Source organism: Pipistrellus hanaki (genome assembly GCF_964339955.1).
Source record: "Pipistrellus hanaki genome assembly, chromosome: 6".
Classification (NCBI taxonomy): Eukaryota; Metazoa; Chordata; class Mammalia; order Chiroptera; family Vespertilionidae; genus Pipistrellus; species Pipistrellus hanaki.
Genome location: NC_140508.1, coordinates 26,761,614 through 26,789,064, shown reverse-complemented (window position 1 = coordinate 26,789,064; position 27,451 = coordinate 26,761,614). Strand labels below are relative to the sequence as shown.

Genomic DNA, 27,451 nt, shown 5'->3' with positions numbered 1-27,451 from the left:
GCAAAACATTGATTAAATAAGAGAATTTAGAAAGGTAACCAGAGATATGATCAAGAAAGCAAGCATCAACAGACATGAACACCAACATTAACCAATTAGAATAATGTTCTAACCAATTAGAACATTAACCAATGAAACCAGCTTTATTAGAAAAGCCCATCCTGCCTCTCACCGCTTTCCAGCTTGTAAATCTCTTTACTCTTTATATCAAATTTTCTGTTAGTGTATTAATGTGGGAGGAGAGAAGGAGAAACAATCCTTCATTCACTGCCTTCATTGCTATGTAGGGGTTGTACCATCTTTTGCCTATCCATGCCATTTGAGACTTACTAGTTTTCCCCCAGGAGCTTTAGACCTGCTCCTCATCCATTTCTCAGTACCTCCTTGTTTATAGCTCCCGCAAGTGTAGTCTGTGGATGCAGCTTCGGCATCCTCTGGGAGATTGTTAGAAATGCAGACTCTCGGGTCTAACCTAGTCCTGAGGAATTGGAATCAACATTTAACAAGATTCCCAGGTGCTTTGCCTGCAGGTAAATTTTGTGAAGCACTGTCCTAATGAAATACCTGGGCCCCTTCTTGGAATGCCTTCTGTGAATGGGGAAAATGTGAGAGCAGCATATACCTTCTATCACCGGCCATAATGAATTTTGTCATGGAAATCCACCACTTGGGCCTAAATTTTTTTTAAATTGATTTCAGAGAGGGAGGGAAGGAGAGGGTAAGGGAGAGAAGGAGGGAGGGAGGGAGGAAGAGAGAGAGAGAGAGAGAGAGAGAGAGAGAGAGAGAGAGAGAGAGAGAGAGAGAGAGAGAGAGACCAATGAGAGAGAATTATTGATTGTCTGCCTTCTGCATGGGGATAGAGCCTACAACCCAAGCATATGTCCTGACCATTGACCTTCTGGTACATAGATCAACAATCGACCATTGAGCAACATTGGCCAGGCCATAGCTATGTTTCTTATTCCCTTCCGGTAGACCAGTAGACTGAGGAAAACTTCCTTTGCCTATATTATGAAACCAGAAAACAAGCTTCTAGGAGAGCTGGGGGTGGCACTTATTAGAAGCTGCCTCCTGGTAAGATACTGCTGTCAACTGGGCTCTTGGATGTGGGCGCACTAATTAAAATCTCCGGGCTCCTGTCAGTTTCACCTCTCCCTGTGAAGATTTAGCCTAATGAGGAGCTACATTGATTTTGGTTTTACCTTCATCCTTTATTTCACTTCTTATGAAGATGATAAAAACTGAGGGTCTGCAGAATTGAGAGATGAAGAGAGAGCAGGAGAGAAAGATTAAAATAAGAAAGAGAAGAAAAAGATCTTACACTTCCATAATAAGAAGAAATTAGCTTTATTTTGTTGCTGGTAATCTTTCCCCTGTGTTAAACACATATGTCATCATATTAGGGCTTAACCTGATTTTTAAATTTTATTTTTCAGTTGAAGTAATGTAAGAAAGGACCCAAGATCTCTTATCTCTTTCCATTTACAATATCTTTATTATATATACATATAACTGATTTCAGAGAGGAAGAGAGAGGGAGAGAGAGAGTCATTGATGGGCTGCCTCCTGCACACCCCCCACTAGGGACTGAGCCTGCAACCTAGGCATGTGCCCTGACCAGGAATCAAACCATGTTCCCTGGTTCATAAGTAGAGGCTCAACCACTGAGCCACACCAGCTGAGCTCTTTATTCTTTACTATAAATGCAAAGAGAGAGAAGGGGTTATAGTCTTACAAATAAGCCTACCCTTGCCAATTATTCCTTTATTTCCTTTATGTCTCTTTTGAATTTTATTTATATCAACATCTATCTCCCAGTGCTGCTTGGATTGAAGCCAGTGAGGACTTTTCTCAGGAAGAAGAATAAGAACATAGTGATAAGCCATGTCCATTTCTGTTTCACTTGAGCACCTTCTGTGACCTATTTTTGGAAGCTGTTAGAATCTCATTTTACAAGGTTCTGGGCATCATGGGGTGCATGTCCTGGATATCCTGCTTCACTGAGCACCAACCGAAAACCAATAGTCCCTCCCTTAGAGCTGTGAAGCATTTGTCTCGCTGTGCTTATGTCCTCATGGAACTCTTCTGCAACTTTATCACTCCAAGATCACCTAGAAATGAGCTTCCTCCTCTTTGTTTTCTCTTTTCCTCTAAAAATGGTAGTTTTGTGACTCTAATGCAAATCTTAGCATTTGTTTCCTTGCCTTTGGATTCTCCACATGGAACCATACTTCCTTTTTGAAAGGTGGAAATTTTAGGGAAAGCAAAAGTTTATGTCATCTGATAGAGCAGATGCAAAGACAAATGCAATTCCCTGTCTCCTTTTTATTATTTGCAAGTCATTACTAGAGTAGGGGATGCTGATAGATCCATCTTAGGACTTGGTTTTCCTGGTCGCTTCTGATAGGCAGGATGTGCTGGTAAATATCATGGCATGGGACAAAATTGTGCTGGAGTTTAATTGGGAGGACATCTCCAATGTTTAGCATTCTTCTCTCCTTATATAACTTAGGTGCTTTGTAAAATATGATATCCAAATATGTTAAAATGTATACCTCTACATGTTAAATTGAAGCCTATCAGAATTCCCTGGAAGGCTTGTTAAAAATAGATTCACAGGTCCCCCCTCCCCTGAGAATCAGATTTGGTGGGCCTGGGAGGGGCCCCAGAATTAGCATTTCTAACAAACTCCCAGCTGAGGGTGGTATCATTATTGTCATTCACAGATCACACTATTGGTAGCACCGCTTTAGAATATGTGCATGTATATGTAAACAGCACATAAGAATGTCTGGATTCTCTCTCCTCTCCCTAACTCTCTCTCTTCTCTCCCTTTTAGTTGAATCTCTTCTCCCTTTCACTCTTTGATTCATGTGGATTTGTCCCATCATCTCCATGAATGCAGAATGTTTACCATTAAGCATATATTTAAATCAAAAGACTTCATTTTAGTGAGGAAGAGACATATAGTGGCCAGCCTTGCAGGTAACTGCAGTGCAGCCTAAATTACCTAAAACTGCATCCATCTTCTTTCATGAGGTTATTTACAGAGGAGAAGGAATGTGTCTAGAGAGAGTTTCTTCTTCGCTTGTTGGTTTATTATTTAAACAATGAATGTGTTATCACCAGAGGACGGTGCTTGTCATATCTTAGAATAGGGAGCCCTCGTCTTGCATGACAGCATCCATTTCCTAAACCAGGTGTCCCCTGCCTTCACTGCCTGGCACTCCGTGGTCCTCCTCACAGTTTCTCTGCACACCCATGACTTCCGTTCTCTATGGTCTCAAGGCCTGTTACTGATGTAACAGTGTCTGCTCTTGCACATGCATGGATGTGAGCTGTTGTGAGCTGTGATTTCTTAATGGCAGCAGAAGCATGCTTCATTGGGATAAACTGACAAAAAAGATATCGATTCCTTAACTCGGTGGGAAGATAGGCTAGGCTACAAGTACTTTAGGAAAGTACATCAAATGTCCTGTTGGCCAAAGGCATTCATTCTGTGTAACCCCCTTTTCAAATTATCATTTCAAAATAAATGGGGAAGGGAAATCCATATGAACTTTTAACAATTGTTTCTTTCCTTCCTTTTCAATAGCGTTTTTCCAAAGTCTGTGCATATATTTGGGTAAAGAGTTGTTGCCAAAGTCTTACCTATTGAGCAGGTTTTGCTTCCATCTGCTTGCCTGCCATTATTCCATTGAAGTTTGCTTTATTTATTTATTTATTTATTTATTTATTTATTTATTTGGTGCGTGACCAGGGGTCACAGTGAACGATAAGGAAATTTAATGGACACATTGCCTTCAGGTATATACTAGCACATACAAGCAGACAGACACACAGACACACAGGACTGTAGCTGAGTCAGTGATTTGAACTTGTTTCATCACTGTGGTGAAGGTAGAATGACAGAATGCGGGAACAGCATTGCTCCTGTGCTTCATGTTCCACCACGAGCATCCAAGTGGTGATTGGAAAAGCATGACATCACCATCCTCCTGAGAACCTTAGTCACTCATGTACTTTTCTGCCCAGAATTACTCAGGCCAAACTGAGTTAGATTTCATAAACTCTCTGAACTACTGATATTCAAATACAGATTTTCATACTGTTTATAGCTTATAAATAACCTTGTGCTGATTAATTTTCATCATCATTCAAATTGGTTCATTTTGACAAACATTTCCTTAAAAAAACAAAGTTTTCAGAATGCCCCATGAAATCTTTTATTAATATGGAAATGAAATGATGTTTGCCTGTCTCAGGGGATTTCATTATTGTTTTTGTTTGGGCACTTTAGCATATTATCTATTTTTTAAACTATTTTGGAGAGTTTTATTATTATTATTTGTGCTTTCCTCATTTTCTTTTCTTTAAAAAATTTTGACCTCACTTTTTATAGACATTTATGCCAAATGTCTTACCTGTGGGATGGGAACAAATGGACAGTACAGCTGACATACACACCCTATTACAGAGTCTTCAGTTTCTGAAGGAAAACCAATTTCTGTATTCTCCCAAATTGAGCACTTTGCAGTATTTGATTTGATTTAGTTCAGAGAAGTGAACCAGTTGAGTACTTCCAAATTTGGAGCTTTTTAAAGTATATTTTAGGGAGAAAGACAGGAAGACAGTGAAATCCTACCTGTGTAACTATAAATACGATATTATAAATATATATTGTTTTAGATATTACATGCTTGATTTGTGTAACACAATAAAGGTGAGAAATGCTAACCTAAATGGAGTTATTTTCTCATCATAGCATCAACGAGATCCTCGACTCAATGAAATTTTATTCCCATTTTATGATGTTAAAAGGGCAATGCAGATCATTGAGATGTATGAGCCTGATGAAGACTTGAAGAAAAAAGGTAATAAAAGTGAAAAAAGAAGTTTTCTTTATTTAACAAAGGCAAGAATATATGCAACACATTACAGTGGAATTCCCCCAGGTTCTTTCTTATATTGTATAATGCTTGTATTATATAATACTTACATATAAAAATGCCAAATACAATCTTGTTTGCAATCTTTGAAAAGAATTCCATTTCCTATAAAAATGCACACCTTCTTTTTCTCCCTCTTATTTTGCCAAGCCTAGGACACTAATTACATTATTTGAGAAGCCTTCTCACCCTTCATTTGACCTCTGGTATGGGAAGTAAATGCAATTGGTATGAAATTAAATAGTCAGGAATCAATTTAGCAACTTGGTGGGGGTGTTGAACTTTTGCCCCCTTCAATAAACTTTAGAAACAATGTGTTGTCCATCCTAATATTTGACAAAGGAAAGGCTTGGAGAGAAAATTTAAGATTGGTTCTATATCAATGGGAAACACCTACAAATAATGGGAGGGATGATGCTAATGTAATTAGTCTGGGAGTGCTTGAGATACCTGAGCTAGTGCTTCCGACCTTGTCTCCTTGGAGAGAAAGGAGGACTAGGTTCAAGTTCTGTCGGTCCCATGTGCCCATGAGTATCATGGCTACAGTGTCTTCCTCTTCAGCACTTAGAATAAAATTCCAAAGTACTTAGTCCAACTGATGTAGCCTTTGGCTGCCTCTGCAACCTCATTTCCATCAATTTTTTTCTTTGTCATTCACTCCTGAAAAGGTCTTTGCACTTGCTGAACCTTCTGCCAGGTGTGCATGTGACTTGCTCCCCATGGATAAACACGACCTCCTCAGAACGCCTTTTTTGGCCACATATCTAACACAGCATCTTGGTCATTCCTGACCACTTTCATTTCCTGGTTTCTATTTCCTTCTAGCACTTTCTTGACATTATATTATACTTCTATTCATTTGTTAATATATTTGTTCTCCTGCCCATACTATATGAGTTTTATGAAGACGGGGCTTGTCTGTTTCTTCTATCATTGCATTTATCCCAGTACTTTGAAGAGGTCTTGCTCTTAGAATAAATATATGTGCCCAGAAAGTGGAGGCACACTTTTATGGTAGAATTTTTAATTCTAATTAGAAATAATGTGAATATTCATCAATAGAATAATGGACAATAAATTATGGCATATTTATATATGGACTACTATACATTATACTATACATACTATGCATTAGTCAGTGAAAAAAAATAAATGAACAAGAACTATTACATTAACTGGAAAAATCCTAAGAAAATATAGAGTAAAAGTAGCAAGATGCAAAAGCAAAGGGTGGGATATCTTTCATATAAATTTTTAAATATTTAAAACTCCCTAATGTTTGGATAAATGCATTTGTAGTAAAATTACAAAACCATCTTGGGGATTGTAAACACACAAACTAGGGTAGATGTATACATTGGAGTAGAAAGATGAAATTGAATGGAACTGAGGGTGGGCCACACAAAAAGGCATCCATAATCATGTATTTCTTTAAAAAATATAGAGCAAATAAGATCAAATGTTAAGATCTGACAAAGCTTCTCTGTAAACTCAAAATCAGTTTGTAGCTTTCAAATGCTTAAATAAAAACAAAGCTGAAGCTGTCAATAGTTGATAGGATAGGAGAAGATGCAAAAATAGTGTTTGCTACTCCTGTAGTTACCAAGGGTTCTGTCCCCATGTCAGTAAGGCATGACTGAAAGGAACAGAGGTCTTGGGGCCACATTTCAAAGACAATTGCAAACTCTTCTCACTAGTTCCATACCCTGCCTTTTAGATAAAATGGGAAAACTGAATTGTTTAAATCTAGAGAGGCCACTAACCCCTTCTCCAGCCTGGAGAGAACAACGCTGCCTTATCGTTGAATGCCTTTCAGTTTTTTAGAGCGCCTTTTATTCATATTCTCATGTGCTATTCCTGGCAGTCCTGGAAAGAGGTGTTGCCAGTTCTTCCCCCAATTTACAGAAGAGGGAGTCGAGACCCAGGAGTATCATGAGTGAGTGGCAGAGGCAGAAATAGACCAAGATCCTCTGGGCTCGTGGTCACCACAGCTCCTGGAGCTTTGCCTCTGAACTCGGGAGACTGTGTGTCCTGCCTTCATGCACATGGAAGCAGGACACCACCTCTTTGTGCAATGCACTAGGTTACATATAATGTGCAACTGTGTTATTTTGTTCAACTGAATAATGAAGGTTCTTGAGAAAAAGACTGAGGAAGGTTTTGCTCCTATTTAAGCTGCTCCACCTTCCATTAATAAGATGTGAGGCTTGTGTCTGGCAAAGCCACACGTCTGTAAGATATTCTTCTCTCCCCTAGGCCTTATATCCAGTGATGGATTTTGCAGATATCTGATGTCCGATGAAAACGCCCCCGTCTTCCTAGATCGTTTAGAACTTTACCAGGAAATGGACCATCCCCTGGCTCACTACTTCATCAGTTCTTCCCACAACACCTATCTCACTGGCCGACAGTTCGGCGGGAAGTCTTCAGTGGAAATGTACCGACAGGTTCTCCTGGCTGGCTGCAGGTCAGAAACTCAAGTCAGCTGAGTTTGTATATGACACCCTTTTACTTTTCTCTGAAACTACAGAAGTACTCAAAGTGAAACGGTCATGGGTCCTTCTCTTAAGTGGATTATGGTGGCCATTGAACTTTGGGAAAGGGAGGACAATATCTGTTCCACAAAGGTCTAGAGTCCTCCTGTGAGTCAAAGATATTTTCTACTGTAAATGTATCCCCCAAAAAATACATGTTTTAGGAATTCATGCTGTTTCCAATTGGGCATAGGCACTTGCAAATTTAACATTAGTGTTAAAGTTCTAAAGATTCATACTCTGAGAATAAAGATTATTGAAAATTATTTTTCTTTTACAGAAATTGGCAAACATTTGGGGCTTAAAATATGACAAAAATGCTAAAAGTGAAAAATAAGAAATAATGATTTTTTTCTTGGTTATCAATAGCCAATACCTTTTTTCCTTAACTTGCTATTTTTTTGTTTAGTATGGAAATATTTTAACAGAAATTAACTATTAGAATTTCTGTCTCTGAATACTTGAGTATGAACTGCTGAAATAATGAGAACATTTTCTCTACGGTCAAAGCAACACCATCCCATCTAACAAAATTTGAACATTATTCTTTAACATCATCTAAAATACAGCCCATCCTCAAATTTCCTCAGTCTTCCCCAAATTGTCTTTTATAGCAGCTTTGTCAAAACTAGAATTTCATACAGTACCACACTGCAGTCAGTTATAACTCTGAAGTGTCTTTTAATTTCAGACAGTCCCCTTTTCTTAACACCAAAGAATCATGTGATCTTAGCCTGCATACTCCATGAAATAATCCTGTCAATTCACTTCATTTTCTACTTCTATGAGAAAACAACTTATTTTGGCATCTTGTAATTTTTACACACACTATTTTATTAGTAGGGTCCAATATTGTAATTTCAATGTGTTGCTAGATGTGTCGAACTTGACTGTTGGGATGGAAAAGGTGAAGACCAAGAACCGATAATAACTCATGGAAAAGCAATGTGTACAGATATCCTTTTTAAGGTAAGTTTTAAAGTTGCATAGCTGTAGTCTTTCCTATTTCATGTGGAAATAAGTAGCATGGAAAAAAATATTTGTTTTCTCAAGCATTTTACCTTCATATTCCTTTCTTCCAGTTTTGAGGAGAAACAAGAAAAATGTTTTTTTCCACTTAGTGTCTCTTTCATGTTACGTTTCCTGTTTTCAAACGCTGACAGTGCTTAGAATGAAGTTTCTCTGGCAGAGTTTCCCTGGTTCTACTTACCTTAAAAAGTCTTTGATTTTTATCTATTCTTTCTTTCTTTTTCTTTTTATTTTTTTTGCTTGCTTACTTTGCATTATTCCTGAAGAACTTCAAAGTGGCATAAAAAGATAAATAGAACAAATAAAATAAAATAGATTACAAATAGTTTCTATAAGGATAAGAAAATAAGATAGTGAGATCAGAGTTTATAAATGCTTGTCAGGAAGTTCTATAAACTAAAACCGCACCACAAATTGGGCTCCAAACTTTCTAGAATTCAGTGGAAAGAGAACAACATGATAATTTACAGGATTCATAAAATATAGACAGAACAATAGGTCCAAAGAACAGTAGGTCCAAAGAAGCACAGTTATTCCCAGTCCTGACACCACAGGGGATATCCTCTCCCCCCACCCTCCACCCCAACCCCGAGGATCTCATGGGGAAATCTACAGTTTTACAAATAGGCATCTCAAAATGGCCTTTTGGTGACCTCAATGTATGATTTGAAGGTGGATTTCTTAGAGCAAGCATGTCAAACTTGCGGCCCATGGGTCGCATGCAACCCACAACAAATATTTTTGTGACCCAGCCAATATAATGGTAAAGAAACACTTTAATAAAAATTTTGTAACTTAATTTTCACAATATCCTGTTATACATGATTATTTATAACAAACTACAATGTTCGCTAATGACTGATTACTATAACTGTGTTGCATTCATTTACCTTACATGCCTTAAGAGCAGGTGTACCATTTCTCTCACTAATACCAGTAGCAAATATTTTAGCAGCTGATTGCCATGTATTGATACCTATACTGACTTGTTTTGTGTGTGCAACAGGAAATATGTCATTTTTGGAGAACAAGAAAAATAGGTTTATTTGCATTATGCTTATTAATTTGTGCAGTTATGCAGTGTCTGGTAAGTTAATGTTCAAGAAAAAATATTAATTTTTATTAAAATATTCCATTATTTTATGTTAACAATTACTCATTTATTTCAGCCCTTTGTATTCAGCAAGTCTCCATCAAAATAAATTTACGTTTCTATGAAAATTGAAGCTTTTGTTTTTTTGAGGCCCACAGAAACTTAAACCTTGTTTATTTGGCCCATGTTAGCCTTTGAGTTTGACATGCTTGTTTTAGAGTGTTCCTCACTATGTTCCAATGATATCCTGCCAAAAGACAAGTAAAAAGTGAAATTCTGTGGTTGGCCAGTATGTCAGGTTCATGGCTCTCTGTCATGTTCTTGTAACTCCGAATAGTGATTGCAATATCTGGAGCAGTGGTCATCAGCCCTGCATACATGTGGGAAATTATCAGGAGCATTTTTAAAAACAGATGCCTAGATTCTATACCCATAACATGTCATGCATATAATTTCTCTTAGCCAAGATGTTGGTGAGTTTTGAGCAACAATAAATTCAACAATATTCCTGAGAAGTACCAAGAGTATATTCGAGTGGGAAGCCATGGGTCTGCACAGATACGAAGGGTGATGACCCTTTAAGAAATAAGGATCCTAGAAAGGAAGCTTAGCCGAAAAGATCCTACCTCCTCCCCTTGGAGGTGAGCAAAGGAGAACCCATGGACTGAGCCAGGATTTTCCTCAAGGTGTAATTCTTTGGTCAGCTCAAGTGGACAATCAAGATTGCAGACAGTTCACCTGGGAAGATTCTTTAAGAAAAAATAACTATCCATAAATGAGTGAGGTCATGTCATGTATAATAACTAAAGGACCACCTTGTCCATAAGGGTGCTCAATAAAATGCTCCAGGATTATCCAACCTAGGGCATTTTCATTTCAAATAGACTTCTGCAGATAACTATACAGTAATAATAAAAGCATAATATGCTAATTAAACTATACAGCTGAATGACCTTTCGGACATCATTCTGGACATCCTTTCAGATGAAGTCGTTGTGGCAGGGGCTGAGATAGAGGTGGTTAGGGGTGATCAGGCAAGCAGGCTAGTAGTTAGGGGTAATTAGATAGGCAGGCAAGTGGTTAGGAGCAATCAGGCAGGCAGGCAAGTGGTTAGGGGCAATCAGGCAGGCAGGCAGGCCAGCAGTTAGTAGCCAGCAGTCCTGGATTGCGAGAGGGTACAGGCTGGGTGAGGGACACCACCCACCCCCCACTTCCACATGAATTATATAATATTTTCCCAATTAACTAAATGATGGGACTTCCCCTGTGGTTAATAAAGTTGGGGATATTTACTAAATATGATGCTCTGCTTGTAGAATCATTGGCTTATAGCCATGCTTTCTGAAGCTAAGCAGAGTGTGAGGCAGCTGTCTGTTACCAGAGATCATGGTGGGGACATGCTCAGCTCTTTGAAAGTAGCTTCAAGTGACAAAGCCCTCAGTTCAGAGAGGGGCATCCAGAGCACCTCCCTGTGTAACCTCGCATGCTGCTTAACTCCCCCCACCCCCTCATTTCACCAGGCTAATACGGAACAAGGGATACTGTAAATGTCACATCAGTTCACATGAGTCTTCATCAAATTAATGAAATGTAGCCACAGACTGATTCCCAGATGCAGAGAAAGTCGAAAAAGGCTTCCAGCAGTTCACAGGTTGTTACAATCACATATCTCCTCAAACCAAAAGGAGCAGAATAGTGGTCTGTTGTGAAAATCTGAAAACTGCTGTGCCAAAAGCTCACTGCTCGACCGGTGACCTCGGAACCTGTCTAGGCAAATTATTGACCCAGGAACTAGCCTGTAATGGAGGTGAACTCTCTTCTGTTAATAGCATCATAGTTTTGGAGAAGGAAAGGGTGGTTGTGAAAAAGATTATCACTAACCGTTAACTTCATCTGGGTCTGTCTGTGGGGAATTCAACCTGTAGAAGTATTGAGGTAAATGTATTATCCAGACCTGAATTGCCAGAATTGACTTTCTGAAAAACTCAAATTAATAGTCTCTGATTGGCTACAGGTGCCTTAAGTTTTTTTGCTCTTCTCTCTCATTAACACTCTTTTGTTTTTAAAGGATGTTATTCAAGCCATCAAGGAAACGGCATTTGTCACATCTGAATATCCTGTGATTCTCTCCTTTGAAAATCACTGCAGGTATAATGATGCATCCTACTCCAAATCTCTAAGAGTTGTTTCCTAATCCCCATCTCCACTCCAGTTCTACATCTTTTTACATCTTTTTAAATAACTGAATAGTAGTTTGTTTGGTCTTATGCAACACATAATCAGTTTTGTGTTAATATATATATATGTTAAAACAAAAGAAAACCCCAATCTACTACTGCTCCTCACCTCCAAAAATAAATAAATAAATAAATAAATAAATAAATAAATAAACAAACAAAACTAAGTCATCTTAATGTATTCTAGAGATGCTTTCTCTAAACAAAAGGGCAGATAGCAGAACACTGTGCCCAAAGTTATATTGAGTTGGAAGACTTGTCAATATATTTGAAATCAGACTTCATGATTTTGAAAGACATTTTTTTAATTCTGTTTTTCAGCTTTTAGTGCAGGAGCAGAATCATCTTTTTTTCTCTCTTTCTCTCTCTCTCTCTCTCTTTAAGACATTGGTTAAAGTTCGTGGTATATAACAGTACCTCTTAGTGAACATCAAGAAGACAGTCATGCACTTTGTAGAGTGGAAGTTTTTAATTGCCTAGGACTGAGTGTTTCTTCTTCTTGGTCAGGTAATGGATGTTTGGATTTACAAATGCCATTTCTTTTTTTCCAGCAAATATCAACAGTACAAGATGTCCAAATATTGTGAAGATCTATTTGGGGATCTCCTGTTGAAACAAGCACTTGAATCACATCCAGTATGTATTTTTAGCTAACCATATTTCTAACATGAATGAATTTGTTTTGAAATTCATTTCTCAGGGGTCAAGTAGTTCTGAAGGACTAATGCTAAAGATCTTCATTTTTATTTAAAATTGTTGGTACAGAAAGCTTTCATTGTGCTGTAGAGAGATGTGTAGATAGAAACATAAACTTTGGGTTCCCTTTAATTCATATCTTGGGGTCTTTTGGTTTCTGCGATATCGGTTCTAAAATTTCATAAAGTGCCCACTGGCCAAGGGAAGAATCTTTAAGCAAAATTTAAAGTTACCTTGAGCAGTCACTCTCAACTCTAGTTTTATGTTAAGACCACCTGAGGGAACTGCTAGAAAATACCTTTGCTAGGGCCTCACTCAGAGCTCCTGATTTCATTGATCCATTTCATTCATCCATTAAAAAAAAAAAAAAAAAAAAAAAAAAAAAAGCTCTTCAGGTGAATCAAATGATCAAATGTGCACCCAAGGTTCAACACCCATGGGAACCTGTTGCTATTGGGAAGTTCACAGATTGAAATGATAGCAGACTGAAGTTCAATTTCTCATCTCCAAAATAAATACTTGGACAATGCTTTATGTACTTATTTTGCATTTCATTTTTATACCTGCTAATTCACTTCATCAAACAAAGAATTGTTAACCTGTGGACCACCCATAGTTTATGTTTCTATCTACACTTCTCTGTAAAGCACAATGAAAGCTTTCTGCACCAACAAATTTAAATACAAATGAAGATCTTTAGCATCAGTCCTTCAGAACTACTTGACCCTTTTTGTGAACTCATTGTAATTGCATACAGTTTTTTAATATAAACTTCCCAGAGAGTTCATCACACTTTTACAAAGATCCATAACCCCTGTGGTTAAGACCCACTGTCATAGATCTTATGAGTAGCCAGACAGCTAATGCACAAAGTATAAAACAATACACAGTAATAAAAGTCTGCTCCATTCTTTTCTTTTTCTTTTTTATTGTTTAAAGTATCATGTATGTCTTCTTTTTCCCCCATCAACTCTTCCCTGGCCACTCCCACCCTCCAGGCCAAGCCCCCACTGTCCCAGTGTCTATGTCCATTGGTTATGCTAATATGCATGCATACAAATCCTTTGGCTGATCTCTTACCACGCCCCCTCCACCCTTCCCTGCCTTCCTTCTGAGGTTTGACAGTCTGTTTGATGTTTCTCTGTCTCTGGATCTATTTTTGTTCATCAGTTTACATTGTTCATTATATCCCACATATGAGTGAGATCGTTTGATATTTATCTTTCTCCGACTGGCTTATTTTGCTTAGCATAATGCTCTCCACGTCCATCCATGCTGTTGCAAATGGTAAAAGTTCCTTTTTTTATATAGCAGTGTAGTATTCCATTGTGTAGATGTACCACAGTTTTTTAATCCACTCATCTGCTGATGGGCACTTAGGCTATTTCCAAATCTTAGCTATTATAAATTGTGTTGATATGAACATAGGGATGCCTTTCTGATTGGTATTTCTGATTCTTTGGATATATTCATGGAAGTGGGATTACTGGGTCAAATGCCTCACTCTTGACAAGCAGCTGATGGGCCCAGACATGGTAACATGAGGTGGCAGTAGAACATGACAGTGGCTGACATGAAGAAAAGTGCTTCATGTTACCTGTGAGCAAACACATCCAGTGGTTGAACAATTAGTTTTTTTCAGAAGTGATCTATGGGAGCAGAAAAAAATATGCAGGAGACAAGGATATTGTATCCTTTGCTCCCATCCCCTGATTCTCTTCAGCTTACTGAAGTCACAGCTGCAGGCGCCCTGTGCATGTCCACGCGCTGCGTCCTGTTTCTCTGCATACTGGCTGTTTTTCAGCTGACTGCTAGCCTGCAGCTTTTCTCGGAGGGAGAGTTCTGGTCACGGGAGCCTGCTCTGCCCACAGGTGAACGATAGGCCAAAAGTGCCAGAGAATTAACACCCCTCCCCATGCTCCCTCACTCTTCAGAAGGGATAACTTCGAGCACATGTTTCCCACCATCCCCCAGGGTTTCCCAGCAGGATTGCTGTGCAGTTACCTAGAGTGATAACTTGTCTGATAACACACTCTTGATTGGCTTCCTGCCTCCTTTTTATCACTTTCCTACTCCTCTTGGAGTATCCTGGGGCAGCCTCCCAAATAAACTACCGGGACATTAATCCTAGTCTCAAACTGATTAAAAGGGAACCCAAGCTAAGAAATATCCCTGATTTTTTTATCTCACTTTTTTGTCCTCTAGGCCCTCTGTTTATTTTACTTTTTGGTTGGGTAAGGTGCTTGCTGTGGGGGAAAGATCAGTGTGTTCTCCATGGAGTGATATGCACATGAGTCAAAGGTGTTGTGAGAAGCATCTGTGTGTGTGTGTGTGTGTGTGTGTGTGTGTGTGTGTGAGTGTGTGTGTGTATATATATATATATATATATATATATATATATATATATATATATATATATATATAAAACCTAAGTGGCCTCTACTATGGCCTGCTGATAGGACAACTGGCCAGTAGCTATGATATGCACTGACCACCAGGGGGCAGATGTTCAACACAGGAGCTGCTAAGCTGTGGTCACTTGGCAGTGGTGACTCACCCAGAACCAGAAAGGAGGGAGCCCAATTCTGGGATATGTCATTTAAGAACTGCCCTCTCACAATCTGGGACTCCTCAGGGGATGTCGGAGAGCTGGTTTCGGCCCAATCCCCGCAGGCCAGGCCAAGTGCACTGGGTCTCTAGTAGGAAATATAAATGGGAGTAAGACTTGCTCTCTGAACCAAAAAGCTTCTGATTGTGAGGTACAGCGGGGGTGTAGGACACAGGACACAAATGTAACAACATAACTAAAAAGAAGGTGGCCTATGATGTGTGGAATATTTATTGGAGATATCCAGGTTCAAGAGAGAGTGCTGTGGAGTGGACCAGTTTACAACAGGCTTCCCAAAAGCAGAATTTCAGCAAAGTGTTTCATTTGAAGAAACACAGACATGAGAATGCATAGTGCCTTTCATATTAAGTAGTATAAAAATTAATTTTGAAAATGAATGGATGCCTGAAGGGTGGATGGATAAGAGTGGGTGGGTTAGTGGGTGGGTGGGTATACAGATGGATGGGGGAATGGATGACTAAATTCTATGGATTAGAGGTAATAGAAGAAATGGAACTTCCTTTGCAGACATAAATCCAAGCAAATGAAACCATAGTAGAGGTCAGATTTCAGTAATTAAGACCACGCCATTCTTGTTTCCCTTATAGAACTCACAAAACTATAGTCCCAAGTGTAGAGGTTGGGTCAGACCGAGCACACAGGCTTACTGTGCCATCCAACACTTGCAGGGATCAGGGGAGACCTTGTAGTTGGGAAAGCCAATTCTGACCTTTACCAGATATTTACAAGGGACAAAGCCTGAGTTTGGGCAGGAGCTCCTCTCCCGATGCCACGCCAGGTCAGACCCAGCTCCATGCAGGAAGGTGGGGCAGCTCTGCATACCTGGGAGGCAGTATGGAGGTCAAGTTTGCCACAATAGTCTACTCTAAGGCAAAGTTGGATATGGTGGGCTAATTGGGATAGGGGAAGGAAATCATAAAACTGTGCTGACTGCCATCTAGTGGATATGGGTGGTATAATTCATAGGCCTCAGCTCCTACTGGGCTGGGAATGAGAACTGAGAAGCACAACCTGTCACTAATTCAGCCTTTTCTGTTTTTCTGTAGCTTGAACCAGGCAGGCCCTTGCCATCCCCCAATGACCTCAAAAGGAAAATACTCATAAAAAATAAGCGGCTGAAACCTGAGGTTGAACAAAGTAAGTCAAATACATGCATCTATAATAGGTGCATACACACCTTGTGTGTTTCAACAATTCAGCTATTTAGAATGCAATATGTTTTAAAACCATGAATTTGGGGGGAGGGTGTGGTTTTGATGTTACATATTTTAATTTAAGTTACCACATTTTCATTTAAGTTTAGTTTCTGAATCAGTTCGTTTCTGCAATGGGAAAAGCATATTCATATAACTAAATTTGGAGGATTCCAAGGAGAAATGAGAAGAAAGTAGAAGAGGCATTTTCAAATTTATCAAAATATAAGGAACTATCATTTTATCATTTTGTATGCTCTAAACTCCTTTTGAAAAGTTTTCCTTGCACTTTGCTCGTATGATTCATACATATCTAGGGATCTTAGGTAAATGTGAAAGTGTAAATGTATGTGTTTGGGGTAATGTGGAGAGGTTAAGAGAAACAATTTTACATAGATATCTCCCCCTGTATTTTCCTAGAATATTATCTTTCAACAAATCTCTTAGTTCAATAAATTAGTAGTATCAAATATTGTATGATTGTATTGTGTTTCTTCCCTAGGTAGTCTAAATTAAAATTTTCAATTGTATTAATTATAGTTTTCTTTTTTTACAAAAACAATGATGATATTAGAAAGTAAAGACAACAAAAAAAAGTATTAGAAACTAATAAAATAGCACTAAATTATATATTTTATACATGGATACATATACTATAGAGGCATACATACATGCATGTTTAGACATATGCATACATTTTAACAAAACTAGGATCATGTAAAGTGTACTCATTTCGAAAATTATTTTTAATTCAATCAAGTATATTTCCATTTAGCAGAAGGTAAATCTACATACTGACTTTAATTGTAATGTATAAAACACAACAGCAGAATTTTTTGTGCTATATGCAATCCTTTCACCAGTCCCAAGGTGATGGATTTTTCATTACTATGAAAATAACAATGATAAGCATGCCTGAATATTCATTTTGTACATTTGTACAGCCTTCTTCTTGGAATCAATTTGTACAGTTAGAGGTGGTTGATCAAAGCAGACACATTTTATACTGTGACGTATCTTGTTATATTGTCTTTCAGAAAAATTGTACCAAATTATACTCTCACTATAATATATGAGACAGCCTGTTTCCTAGCCTTATTCTTAATGCTGGCTGTTGACCATTTTTATAGTCTGGGTACTCAACACTAGAAGACAATGATACTTTAATTTTTTATTTATATGTCTTAGAAAATTAGCTTCTTTATCATCATTTATGATTTCTCCTTTTTCCATTTTTAAATTATTTGTCTTTATCTTACAGACATACTAAGGGTTTCTTATATATTAGGGTAATAACCCTGGTTATAGCAATGGCAAATACTCTTTCCTGGAGTTTCGTCATTCTTCAATGTGCGTGTTTCTTTTCTGTCACTTCACCTGAATTGTCCTCCAATCATAGGTTTTTGTTTTCAAGACTTAAAAGAAATTCTTCACAATGACTTAGCCCCCATCTCACACCTCTGAAAAGTGGGCAGTTCACCCATGTTCATCATGTGTAGAGAGTGTGAGTGTTGCATGTTCCTTAAGGTCATCCACCAGGACTGGGTGAGACAGAGGCCTTAGGACCAATCCCAGAGGAGCCTAGACAATGCATTTCTTTCTCTTTTATTTCCTTCTCAGTGTGAATCTTAAATCCCAGGCTCTAAAAGTGATTTAACATCCATCACCTTCTTCTTCTAGAGCAGCTCGAAGCTTTGAAAAGCATGATGGAAGCTGGAGAATCCGCTGCTCCAGTTAGCATCTTAGAGGATGATAATGAGGAAGAAATAGAAAGTGGTAAGTTATGTGTTGTTTGTTTTCATTTACATGTCACAAAAAGTACTTTTTAAATTAAAAATTGAATTTTAATTCTTAATAGTTGGGTGTATGTTCATGCACCAGACTTAATCTTTTGGTATTTTGGGGGTTTTTTTCCCCCAAATAGTATTACTTTCAGTTTTCTTGGGCACCAAATTTAAGTGACTTAATAATCTCCCTTCCTATTGTGCAATTCACTCAGTTGTTCAGCAGAAATTCAAGTCCTTAAAGCCCTTGCTACAGGAGGCATGGGTTGGAGTAAAAAGGATATTTGCAGTCCTTCCTATAAACAAGCACATAAACATGAGTGTTGTTAACAATGATAGCAGTAAGGCAAGTTAAAAGGACAGGAATGTGAGCAAAGACCCACAAGTAAATGATTGGTTTGAAGGTACACACACAAAATGAACTGGAAACTCAAAGCCAATTTTAAGATTTGAATTCCTACAAATAACCAGCTCATTGGATCTATTGTAAATAGGTATATAATTTTAACAAATGCAGCCTTGTTTAACATATTTGAATATTTGCTATTAGCTTCTGTTTTACTTTGGCCATATGGGAACAACCATAATGTTGTTTTAATGGACCTTTTGAGAGGTGTGGACTGTTTAGAAAGTTATTTGTTCATTATGTAGTTTGAGAACTGATTAACAAAGTAATTTGGACTTGCACTGTGTATCTGTTGGTTAGACAGTGCCTTGAATTTAGAGAGTGACTTTGGGCTAAATAATTTAGAAATACTTATCTTATATTATAAAAGCCTAATATGCTAAATGTCTGGTTGTCTGATCATCCGTTCAGCCAATCAAAGAATAATATGCTAATGATATGCTAAGGCTGCTCAATGTGCACAGATGCTCTGACCTATAGGTGATAGGTTAATTTGCTGCTGAGGTCCGGATGATCACAACTGAGTGAGATGGACCAGACATGCTCTGGAGCCCTCCCACAGTCCCTCCCCAGCTGGCCAACCTCTTGAGTCAACTCCCTGGCCCTGATCATGCACCAATGATGTCTCTTGGCCTGGCCTGAACCCTCTCACAATCTGGGATCCCTCAGGGGATGTTGGAGAGATGGTTTCTACCCAATCCTGCTCGACACAGGAGCTTCTCCACAAGGGGAGCACTGCTCAGTCAGAAGCCAGGCTCACAGCTGGCGAGCACAGCAGCAGTGGTGGGAGCCTCTCCTGCCTCCACGGCAGCACTAAGGATGTCTGACTGACGGCTTAGGCCTCTGCTCCTGTGGGGAGCGGTCCTAAGCCATCAGTCAGACATTCCCCAAGGACTCCCAGAATGCAAGAGGGCGCAGGCTGGGCTGAGGGACCCCCCGCTTCCCCGGTGTGCATGAATTTTATGCACAGAGCCTCTAGTATATAAAATCAACATATACTTGTTATATGTTTATATACTTGTTATATAAACATATAAAATTCTGAAATACAAGAGTAGGAAAGTTTGGTATTATAGGCAAAAACTTGAAAGCTATAAGAACTAACTAATCTTATTCATAACCACTTAGTAAGTAAAGACTTCTAATTGTGGTCTTACACATGCAAATAGTGGGTTCAATTTCACGCCCAGAGAAAACTCAGAATGACTTACTTTTATATGCTGTATATGGCAGGGGAGGTCTAGAAGGCCAAAGGTATCTATTATCATTTAATCAATGCCAATTATGGTTACCTATTACTATGTAACACATCACTCCAAAATTTAGAGGCTTAAAACAACACTGTTATTTTCTCAGTTCTGTGGGTCACCTGGGCTCATGTTGATAGTTCTCCCTGAGGTTTCTCATGCAGTTGTCCACAGATAACATCTGGGGCTGGAGTCATAGAAGGTTCAGTTGGACCAGTTGTCCAGGATGGCTCACTCACATGGCTGGCAGCTGTGTCTGCTGGGAGCTCTGCTGGGCCTGCTGACCCAAGCACCCCCATGTGGCTTCTCAATGTGGTTTGGACTTCTCACAGCACGGTGGTCCTGTTTTTTGGTTTGTTTGTTTTTTTCCAAGAAGCAGAAAACAGAAGCTGCTAACCTATTTAAGAGCTACACCTGGACCTGGGACATCATCACTTCCTCTCTATGCTATACATCAAATCAGACTTAGCGCCCGCCCAGGTTCCAGGAGGTGGGTTCACAGGAAGGTCATACTGTAGAATTCTGTGCAGGTGGGAAGGCAGATGTTATGGTAGCTGTTTTTGGAAAATAGTCTCCCATAATGCCTACTATATTATTTCACAGTTTTTGCAAATAATAAACCAAACAAGATTTAAGAATAAAATATTGAAAGAGCTATGTTCGAAAGTTCAATAAAATACTTCTAAAATTTGAAAAGATGAATCTTAGGTAAACATAGTATCTTAACTTACACTTCACAGATGGTACTCAAAACATGAAGGCATTACTAGATACTATAATCCAGTAAAACAGCCGAGACCGGTTTGGCTCAGTGGATAGAGCTTCGGCCTGCAGACTGAAAGGTCCTGGGTTGCGGGCACATCCCCAGTGGGGGGTGTGCAGGAGGCAGTGTCTCTATAATCCAGTAAAACAAACTGCAGAATAATGGAATAAACTAACGAGAGAAAAAAATAACAACTTCCTTTGTTACACCAACATTTTGACAAGATCCCATAGCTGATAAGCAGTGGGACTAAGATTCAATTCTAGAATTGCCTTATCTCCTTTTGTCCCTTACAATCCTGCCCTTCTAATATACAGGAATACAAAGAAAACTCAACTATGCAAAATGGTTATTTAAAAAAATTAAGGAGAAAGAATATAACTGATAAAAGTCAAATTTTTGAACACACACATTAATCTAAAATGACAATCAGTGTGATTCCAGGTTTCACCCTTAAGGGTACTTTCCCAACTTTTATGAATGTTAATTATTCTTATAGATAAAAATATACCTCTAGTGGCTCCCATGTTATTTCAAAATATGCTTGAGATTTTGATTAAATTTTAACAAAAATAATCATGAGGGATAGTATAGATGTAGGAAAGTAGCTGAGTGGATAGAATTTGAATTTGAATTTTTCTTTAAAAACATAGAAGTTTCTGCTTTACCAGTTATATATTTGATTCTTAGATTCCCTCAGTAATATATAATCATAGTTCTGGTCTATCAGTTGGCTGTCATTACCCTGGCCTTACAGTATGACCCTACTATACACAAATGACTAGAGTCTCTAATTTAAACTTGGACACAGTAGGCAAGAGGAAACCAAGAAGTTCAAGAGAGCAGGCTGCCTGGAGGCTGTAGAAAATAGAAAAGACTCTCAGTCCAAGCATGTGCCCATTTGTTAGCCGGATTTAGATTCAAAAGGACGCGTGACTCCAGGACTGTGAGACAAACAGAGGGGAATACCAGAATTATACATATCTGTACACATTTGCACACTTAAGAGATGATAACATTCATTCATTCATACAACTCTCTAAAGTAGTTATTAAATCTCTACCACTTGTATGAAACATACCCCTGAATTCAAGTATTTTATATCTGGCTGGGCAAGTTCAACTAGAGATATGTGAAATGGAAATTTAATACTGATGGTGGGAAGTTTCAAAATCTTTGTTATGAACTGTGGGTCATGGAAACCCAGGGTCACACTAAGACCATTGTGCTAAGAATCTGGAGAAATCTAATCTACATCTTACTCTGTGGCTTCACAAGTCAAATCATGTAGCTGAATCTATTTTTTCTTTTGTAAAATGAACATACTGGACCAGATTAAGACCTAGTCTAGCTCCTCAAATTCTCTTTTTCCTGCCCAAAGCCTATATGACCTACTGTTTTTTTTTTTTTGTTTTGTTTTGTTATGATTTTAATCATCTGCCTCGAGAATATCCCCTCACCAGATCAGTTCCACAAGAGGAGGGTGTGTCTCTATGGCCTCACTTTCATCCCAGGCCTGTAATAACACCTTGCTAAGGCAGTCTCTCAAATTCCAAATCCAATATAACATCAGTTAAAAGACACCAGTATTTTATTTTGATTAAGAAGGAAAAAATGCTTTCTATGAATTTTAAAATACCATCAATTAAAGAAAACATTGCAATGTGAGTTACATTAAAATGTGGGGATGGGAAATGCATCTTTGAATCAGTGAAATGGTTTTACATGTACTCCTGTTCTTGCCTTTTTCTTTGCACATTTTAAACATGCTTTTGAAAAACAGTTCTAATTGTTATTGGGCCTGCTAACCTCCCTTGTGAGTCCATATTCAGAAATTTTTTCACTGTTGTTTTACAATACAGGTCTCTCAAGGATTCTGCAGTCAAATGCTCTACCACTGAGCTATACCCCCTTAAGGATTCTGGCTAGGTTTTAGGCAAATTCTTTTCAGGGAATCATGGGAATCCAGATCTCACACCAGCATGTGAGACACCCCTATGTCTTTAACCAGTTAACTAGCACGCGTCCAAAATGGAAACCAGCCCCACAAACCACGGTATTTTATATATATATATATATATATATATATATATATATATATATATATATATATATATTATTGATTTTTTTACAGAGAGGAAGGGAGAGAGATAGAGAGCCAGAAACGTCGATGAGAGAGAAACATCCACCAGCTGCCTCCTGCACAACCCCTACCCCCTACTGGGGATGTGCCCACAACCAATGTACATGCCCCTGACCGGAATCGAACCCGGGACTTTTCAGTCCACAGACCGATGCTCTATCACTGAGCCAAACCGGTTTCGGCAAACACAGTATTTTTAATTTAATTTTAAAAAATCGATTTGCAATGAATATTATAAATATAAATATAAATATAAATATAAATATAAATATAAATATAAATATAAATATAAATATAAATATAAATATAAATATAAATATAAATATATTAGTTACAATTCGGGTGTCCTTGAATATTTTCAGCTGAAAATTCCCATGAAAAATGATTTTAAAGTTGGTTAGGGCTGCCACTTAGGGAAAACATTTTTTATTTTTTTTTTAATAGAAACGCTTGGATCTACTGGTTCAGAAGTTTATGGCGCACAATGGGTTAAAGAGAAATTCCAGTGGATTATTCTGTCCTCTCGGCTACTTTCCTACATCTATACTATCTGTACTTATGATTATTTCTGTTAAAATTTAATCCAATTTTTTCCTAATGAGTAATCCTTTTTCAATGAATGGACTTGGGTGGCTACCAGAGTTCTTGTCACTTTCCTGGACCATGGACCAAGTACGTCTGTGCCTTTTACTGCCTGGGCCACGCTCCTGTGCTCCCACTTTATTTACCCCCCCTCCCTCTCCCCCCCCAAACTTCTAGCTACTCCCCTAGCATAAGCCTAAGAAACAACTTCAGAGCCTTTGAATCTTAGCCAGATTTACAAGTGACCTACAGGAGCAATACAGTCCTTCCAAGCTTGTCTTTTTTTTTTTTTTTTTTTTTCTCCCTTTTTCTGTCACCTCATTACTTGTGGACATTTTTGTCTCCTTTTTCAAAATTATCAAATGTGTTTTCCTTTTCTTGTATCTTCTTTTTTTCTCTAGCTCTCATGAAAGATCAAAATATAATTTTTGTGAGTTCCAGGTATTCCTGAGGTGTTGAGGCTTTCACTTTTAGGGTTAGTGTACGGGATGGAAATCATCATTCACCTAGAAATACTTTATTAAGCATTAATCATGTCCAAAGCCATGCTAGATGCAAGAGGATGAACAAATAAAAAGATATGCTCCTTGATAAGAGTTTAGTGAGAGTTTTATTTGAAAAAAAATTGCATATTTCAATGTTCCCATTTACTATAAGCTTCCTTCTCTAAAAGGGCTTACGCTCCCCCCAAGATGACGGAGAATGTCTGATTGCTTGGTGGTAATTTGGCTTCATGGATATTTCTCTTGTCTTTCATGCAGTTGACCAAGAGGAAGAAGCTCATCCAGAATACAAATTTGGAAGTGAACTTGATGACTTGGGTCACAAGGAAGTTGTTGCAAATAGCGTCAAGAAGGTCAGCATTTTGGTGTCCCCTTTATTTCATACTTCTTAAGAGGTAGCACCTGTTAGTTATCCAATTTTAGAAATGTAATCACCACAAGAGACTAAAGTAGCCTATAATTCCTCTTCTAAATCTGGTGGCCAGATTACTATCTGAACTCAAGATACACATAGTATTAAGTTAGGAAAGACATTTAAATTACTCTTTAGTCATCCTAGTTTTGACTGCTACCCAGTATCCTTTAAATACTTCCATTTATTGCATTATTGTAGATCAGAAATTTTCAATCTTTTTCATCTCATGGCACAAAAAAACTAATTAACTAAAATTCTATAGCACAACAAAAAATATATATAAATTTTTTGAGCTGACAAAAAAAAAAAGGTATAATTTTAATCAACCAGACAGCTGATGTTGGGTTGGCTATTGTCATTCTTTATTTGACAATCTAAAGAATAGAGCGCAATGCCCCCAACTAGTCAGGTATCGCATGTTTTAAAAATTCCTGCAGCACACTGAATAGGGAGACAACAACAGCAGCATCCTAGCAGCAAAGGTGAGCCTGTTGAAATTGTTAGGAAAATGATCCCTGATCATCATGAGCAAGACCTCATTATAAAAACCAGCTCTACTAGATAGATAGCTCATCTCCCTACTAATGCAGAGTAAGCATAAAAATATTCCCTTCTAGCCAACCACTCAGCAAGAAAAATATTTTCTGTGTACTTACTATGGGCCAGGCACAGTATAGGCTATAACAACCCAGAAGGGTAAAAACACACTTGGTTCTGCCTTCATAGAGCTTATAGTCTGTAGAAGTTTATAGGAAGGGAGTGGGAATTAGATGACAAACAAGTAAACAGTTAATTATATGATTACTAGAGGCCCGGTGCATGAAATTTATGCATGGGGGAGAGGGTGTCCCTCAGCCCAGCCTGCACTCTTTCCAATCTAGGGCCCCTCAAGGGATTTCTGACTGCCCGGATTTCCATAGGGATTGGGCCTAAATGGGCAGTTGGACATCACTCTCACAATCAGGACTGCTGGCTCCTAACTGCTCACTTGCCTGCCTTCCTGATTGCCCCTAACCACTTCTGCCTGCCAGCCTGATCACCCCCTAACCACTCCCCTGCCAGCCTGATTGATGCCTAACTGCTCCCCTGCCAGGCTGTTTGCCCCTAACTGCCCTCCCCTATAGGTCTAGTCACCCCTAACTGCCCTCCCCTGCAGGCCTGGTCCCCCCAAAATGCTCTCCCCTGCAGGCCTGGTCCCCGCAAAATGCTCTCCCCTGCAGGCCTGGGTCCCTCCCAACTGCCCTTCCCTGCCGGCCTGGTAGTCCCCAACTTCCCTCCTCTGCCGCTTGGTCATCCCTAACTCCCCTCCTCTGCAGGCTTGATCACCCCCAACTGCCCTCCCTTGCAGGCCTGGTCCCTCCCAACTGCCTTCCCCTGCTGGCCTGATTGCCCACAACTGCCCTCCCTTGCAGGCCTGGTCACTCCCAACTGCCCTCACTTGCAGGCCATCTTGTGGTGGCCATTTTGTGTCCACATGGGGGAAAGATCTTTGACCACATGGGAGCAGCCATCTTGGGTATTGGAGTGATGTTAAATCTGCATATTACTCTTTTATTAGATAGGTAGAGGCCTGGTGCATGGGTGGGGGCCAGCTGGTTTGCCCTGAAGGTGTCATGGATCAGAGTGAGGTTCCCTTGGGGTATGGGGCGGCCTGGACTAGGGTCTATGGTGGTTTGCAAACTGACCACATCCCCTGGCAACCCAAGCAGAGGCCCTGGTATCTGGGGTTTATTTATCTTCTACAATCGAAACTTTGTAGCCTGGAGCAGAGCCAAGCCTTCTGCTTGCTCCGTGGCAACAGCCATTTCTGTTGGGATTTATGTATCTTCTATAATTGAAACTTTGGAGCTTAAGTGAAGCCTGGGCCGGCCAAGGTTTGCAGAAGGCTTGGTTTCCTCCATTGCCGGAGGCAACCCTAGCCTCCTGCTCTTTCCAGCTCTGTGGCTGCTTCCATTTCTGTTTGGATTTATGTATCTTCTGTCATTGAAACTTTGTAGCCTTGAGTGGAGGCCTAGGCTGGCAAGGGCAGGGGGAAAGCTTGTCTTCCTCCATTGCCAGGAAAACCCAAGCCTCCTTCCTGCTCGCTGTGGCCATAGCCATCTTGGTTGGGTTTATTTGCATATTCACTCCTGATTGCTGGTGGGCATGGCTTGTGGGTGTAGCAGAGTGATTGTTAATTTGCATATCACGCTTATTAGATAGGATAATTTGTGAAAAGTGCTATTATGAAACTAAAAGTGAGTGCTAAAATCAAGACTAATATAGGGGGGATAAGGAAACAAGAACCCAGAGGGTAAAGAGGAACCAGGCATTCACATAAATAGAAAAATAACTTTATTTGCAGAGGGACCACAAGAGTAACAACAAAGTCAGTGTAAACAGAGTGAACTGAGTAAAACAAGATGAGATTGCACATGCAGGTGAGAACTAGATGATGCAGGAATTTGGAGGCCACTGTGAGAAACTCAGATGTTAATTTAAGTGAAATCTAAAGCCAATTAAAACATTTAAAGAAGAAAGCAATATAACTTAGTAGGAGCTTTTTAAAACCACTATGGTTACCATATGAAGAGGAGTTTAGAAGGAAGAGCAGGTAGGCTAGGCTGTCAAACAAGGCCAGACCTCAAAGGGCTTAATGGGAAAGTAAGTACAGAGGATTAAGTGGTTCAAGATCTATTGAGGAAGCAAAAATGATTCATCTTGCTGATGGATTGAATGTGGGGAAGTGAAAGAGATAGAGGGGAGCAAGATAACGCTTTAGGATTTGTGTTTGTGGACTTTGGTAGACTTGGGGAAGACTGGAAGAGAAAGAATTCAGGAGTATCAAGTAAGACAGGCTGTTTGAGGCCTGTGAGATACTTAAGATGCCTCCCAGGTGTTTACATAGCATTTACATCTGACTCTGGGTTTATTTCCTAATTGTATAACCTTGGTAAGTTCCTTAACCTCTCAGTGCCCTGGTTTCTGCATTTGAAAAGTGAAGTTCATAATTGGCCCATTATGAAGAATGAATGGATTTAGTGTATGTAAAGAACATAGAATTGTACCTGGCACATTGAAACTTCTATAAAAGCCTTCTGATGATCTTCACCATTGTCATTATCATCATCCGTAGCAACATCATCTCTTGTATCTACAATAGAACTAGAAGAGAGGTTGGGCTAGGTAGGGGTGTCGAACTCAATCAGAGAAGGGGCCAAAATCTAAAATCCAGCCTAAATCTCGGGCCGAATGGTTTACTGAACAGT

The 27,451-nt window shown here is 39.1% G+C and overlaps 1 protein-coding gene across 9 annotated transcripts in view; it reads left to right on the top strand.

The window, feature by feature from the left end:
* PLCB4 (phospholipase C beta 4) overlaps positions 1-27,451 on the top strand; it is a 368,787-nt gene that overhangs the window by 296,929 nt on the left and 44,407 nt on the right. For all 9 annotated transcript variants that reach the window (XM_084887441.1, XM_084887443.1, XM_084887446.1 and 6 more), the window contains 8 exons: positions 4,766-4,874; positions 7,206-7,416; positions 8,359-8,452; positions 11,674-11,753; positions 12,394-12,478; positions 16,214-16,304; positions 18,041-18,136; positions 24,047-24,141. In XM_084887441.1, coding sequence (XP_084743567.1) covers positions 4,766-4,874; positions 7,206-7,416; positions 8,359-8,452; positions 11,674-11,753; positions 12,394-12,478; positions 16,214-16,304; positions 18,041-18,136; positions 24,047-24,141 — 861 coding nt within the window. The remainder of the gene's footprint in view (positions 1-4,765; positions 4,875-7,205; positions 7,417-8,358; positions 8,453-11,673; positions 11,754-12,393; positions 12,479-16,213; positions 16,305-18,040; positions 18,137-24,046; positions 24,142-27,451) is intronic.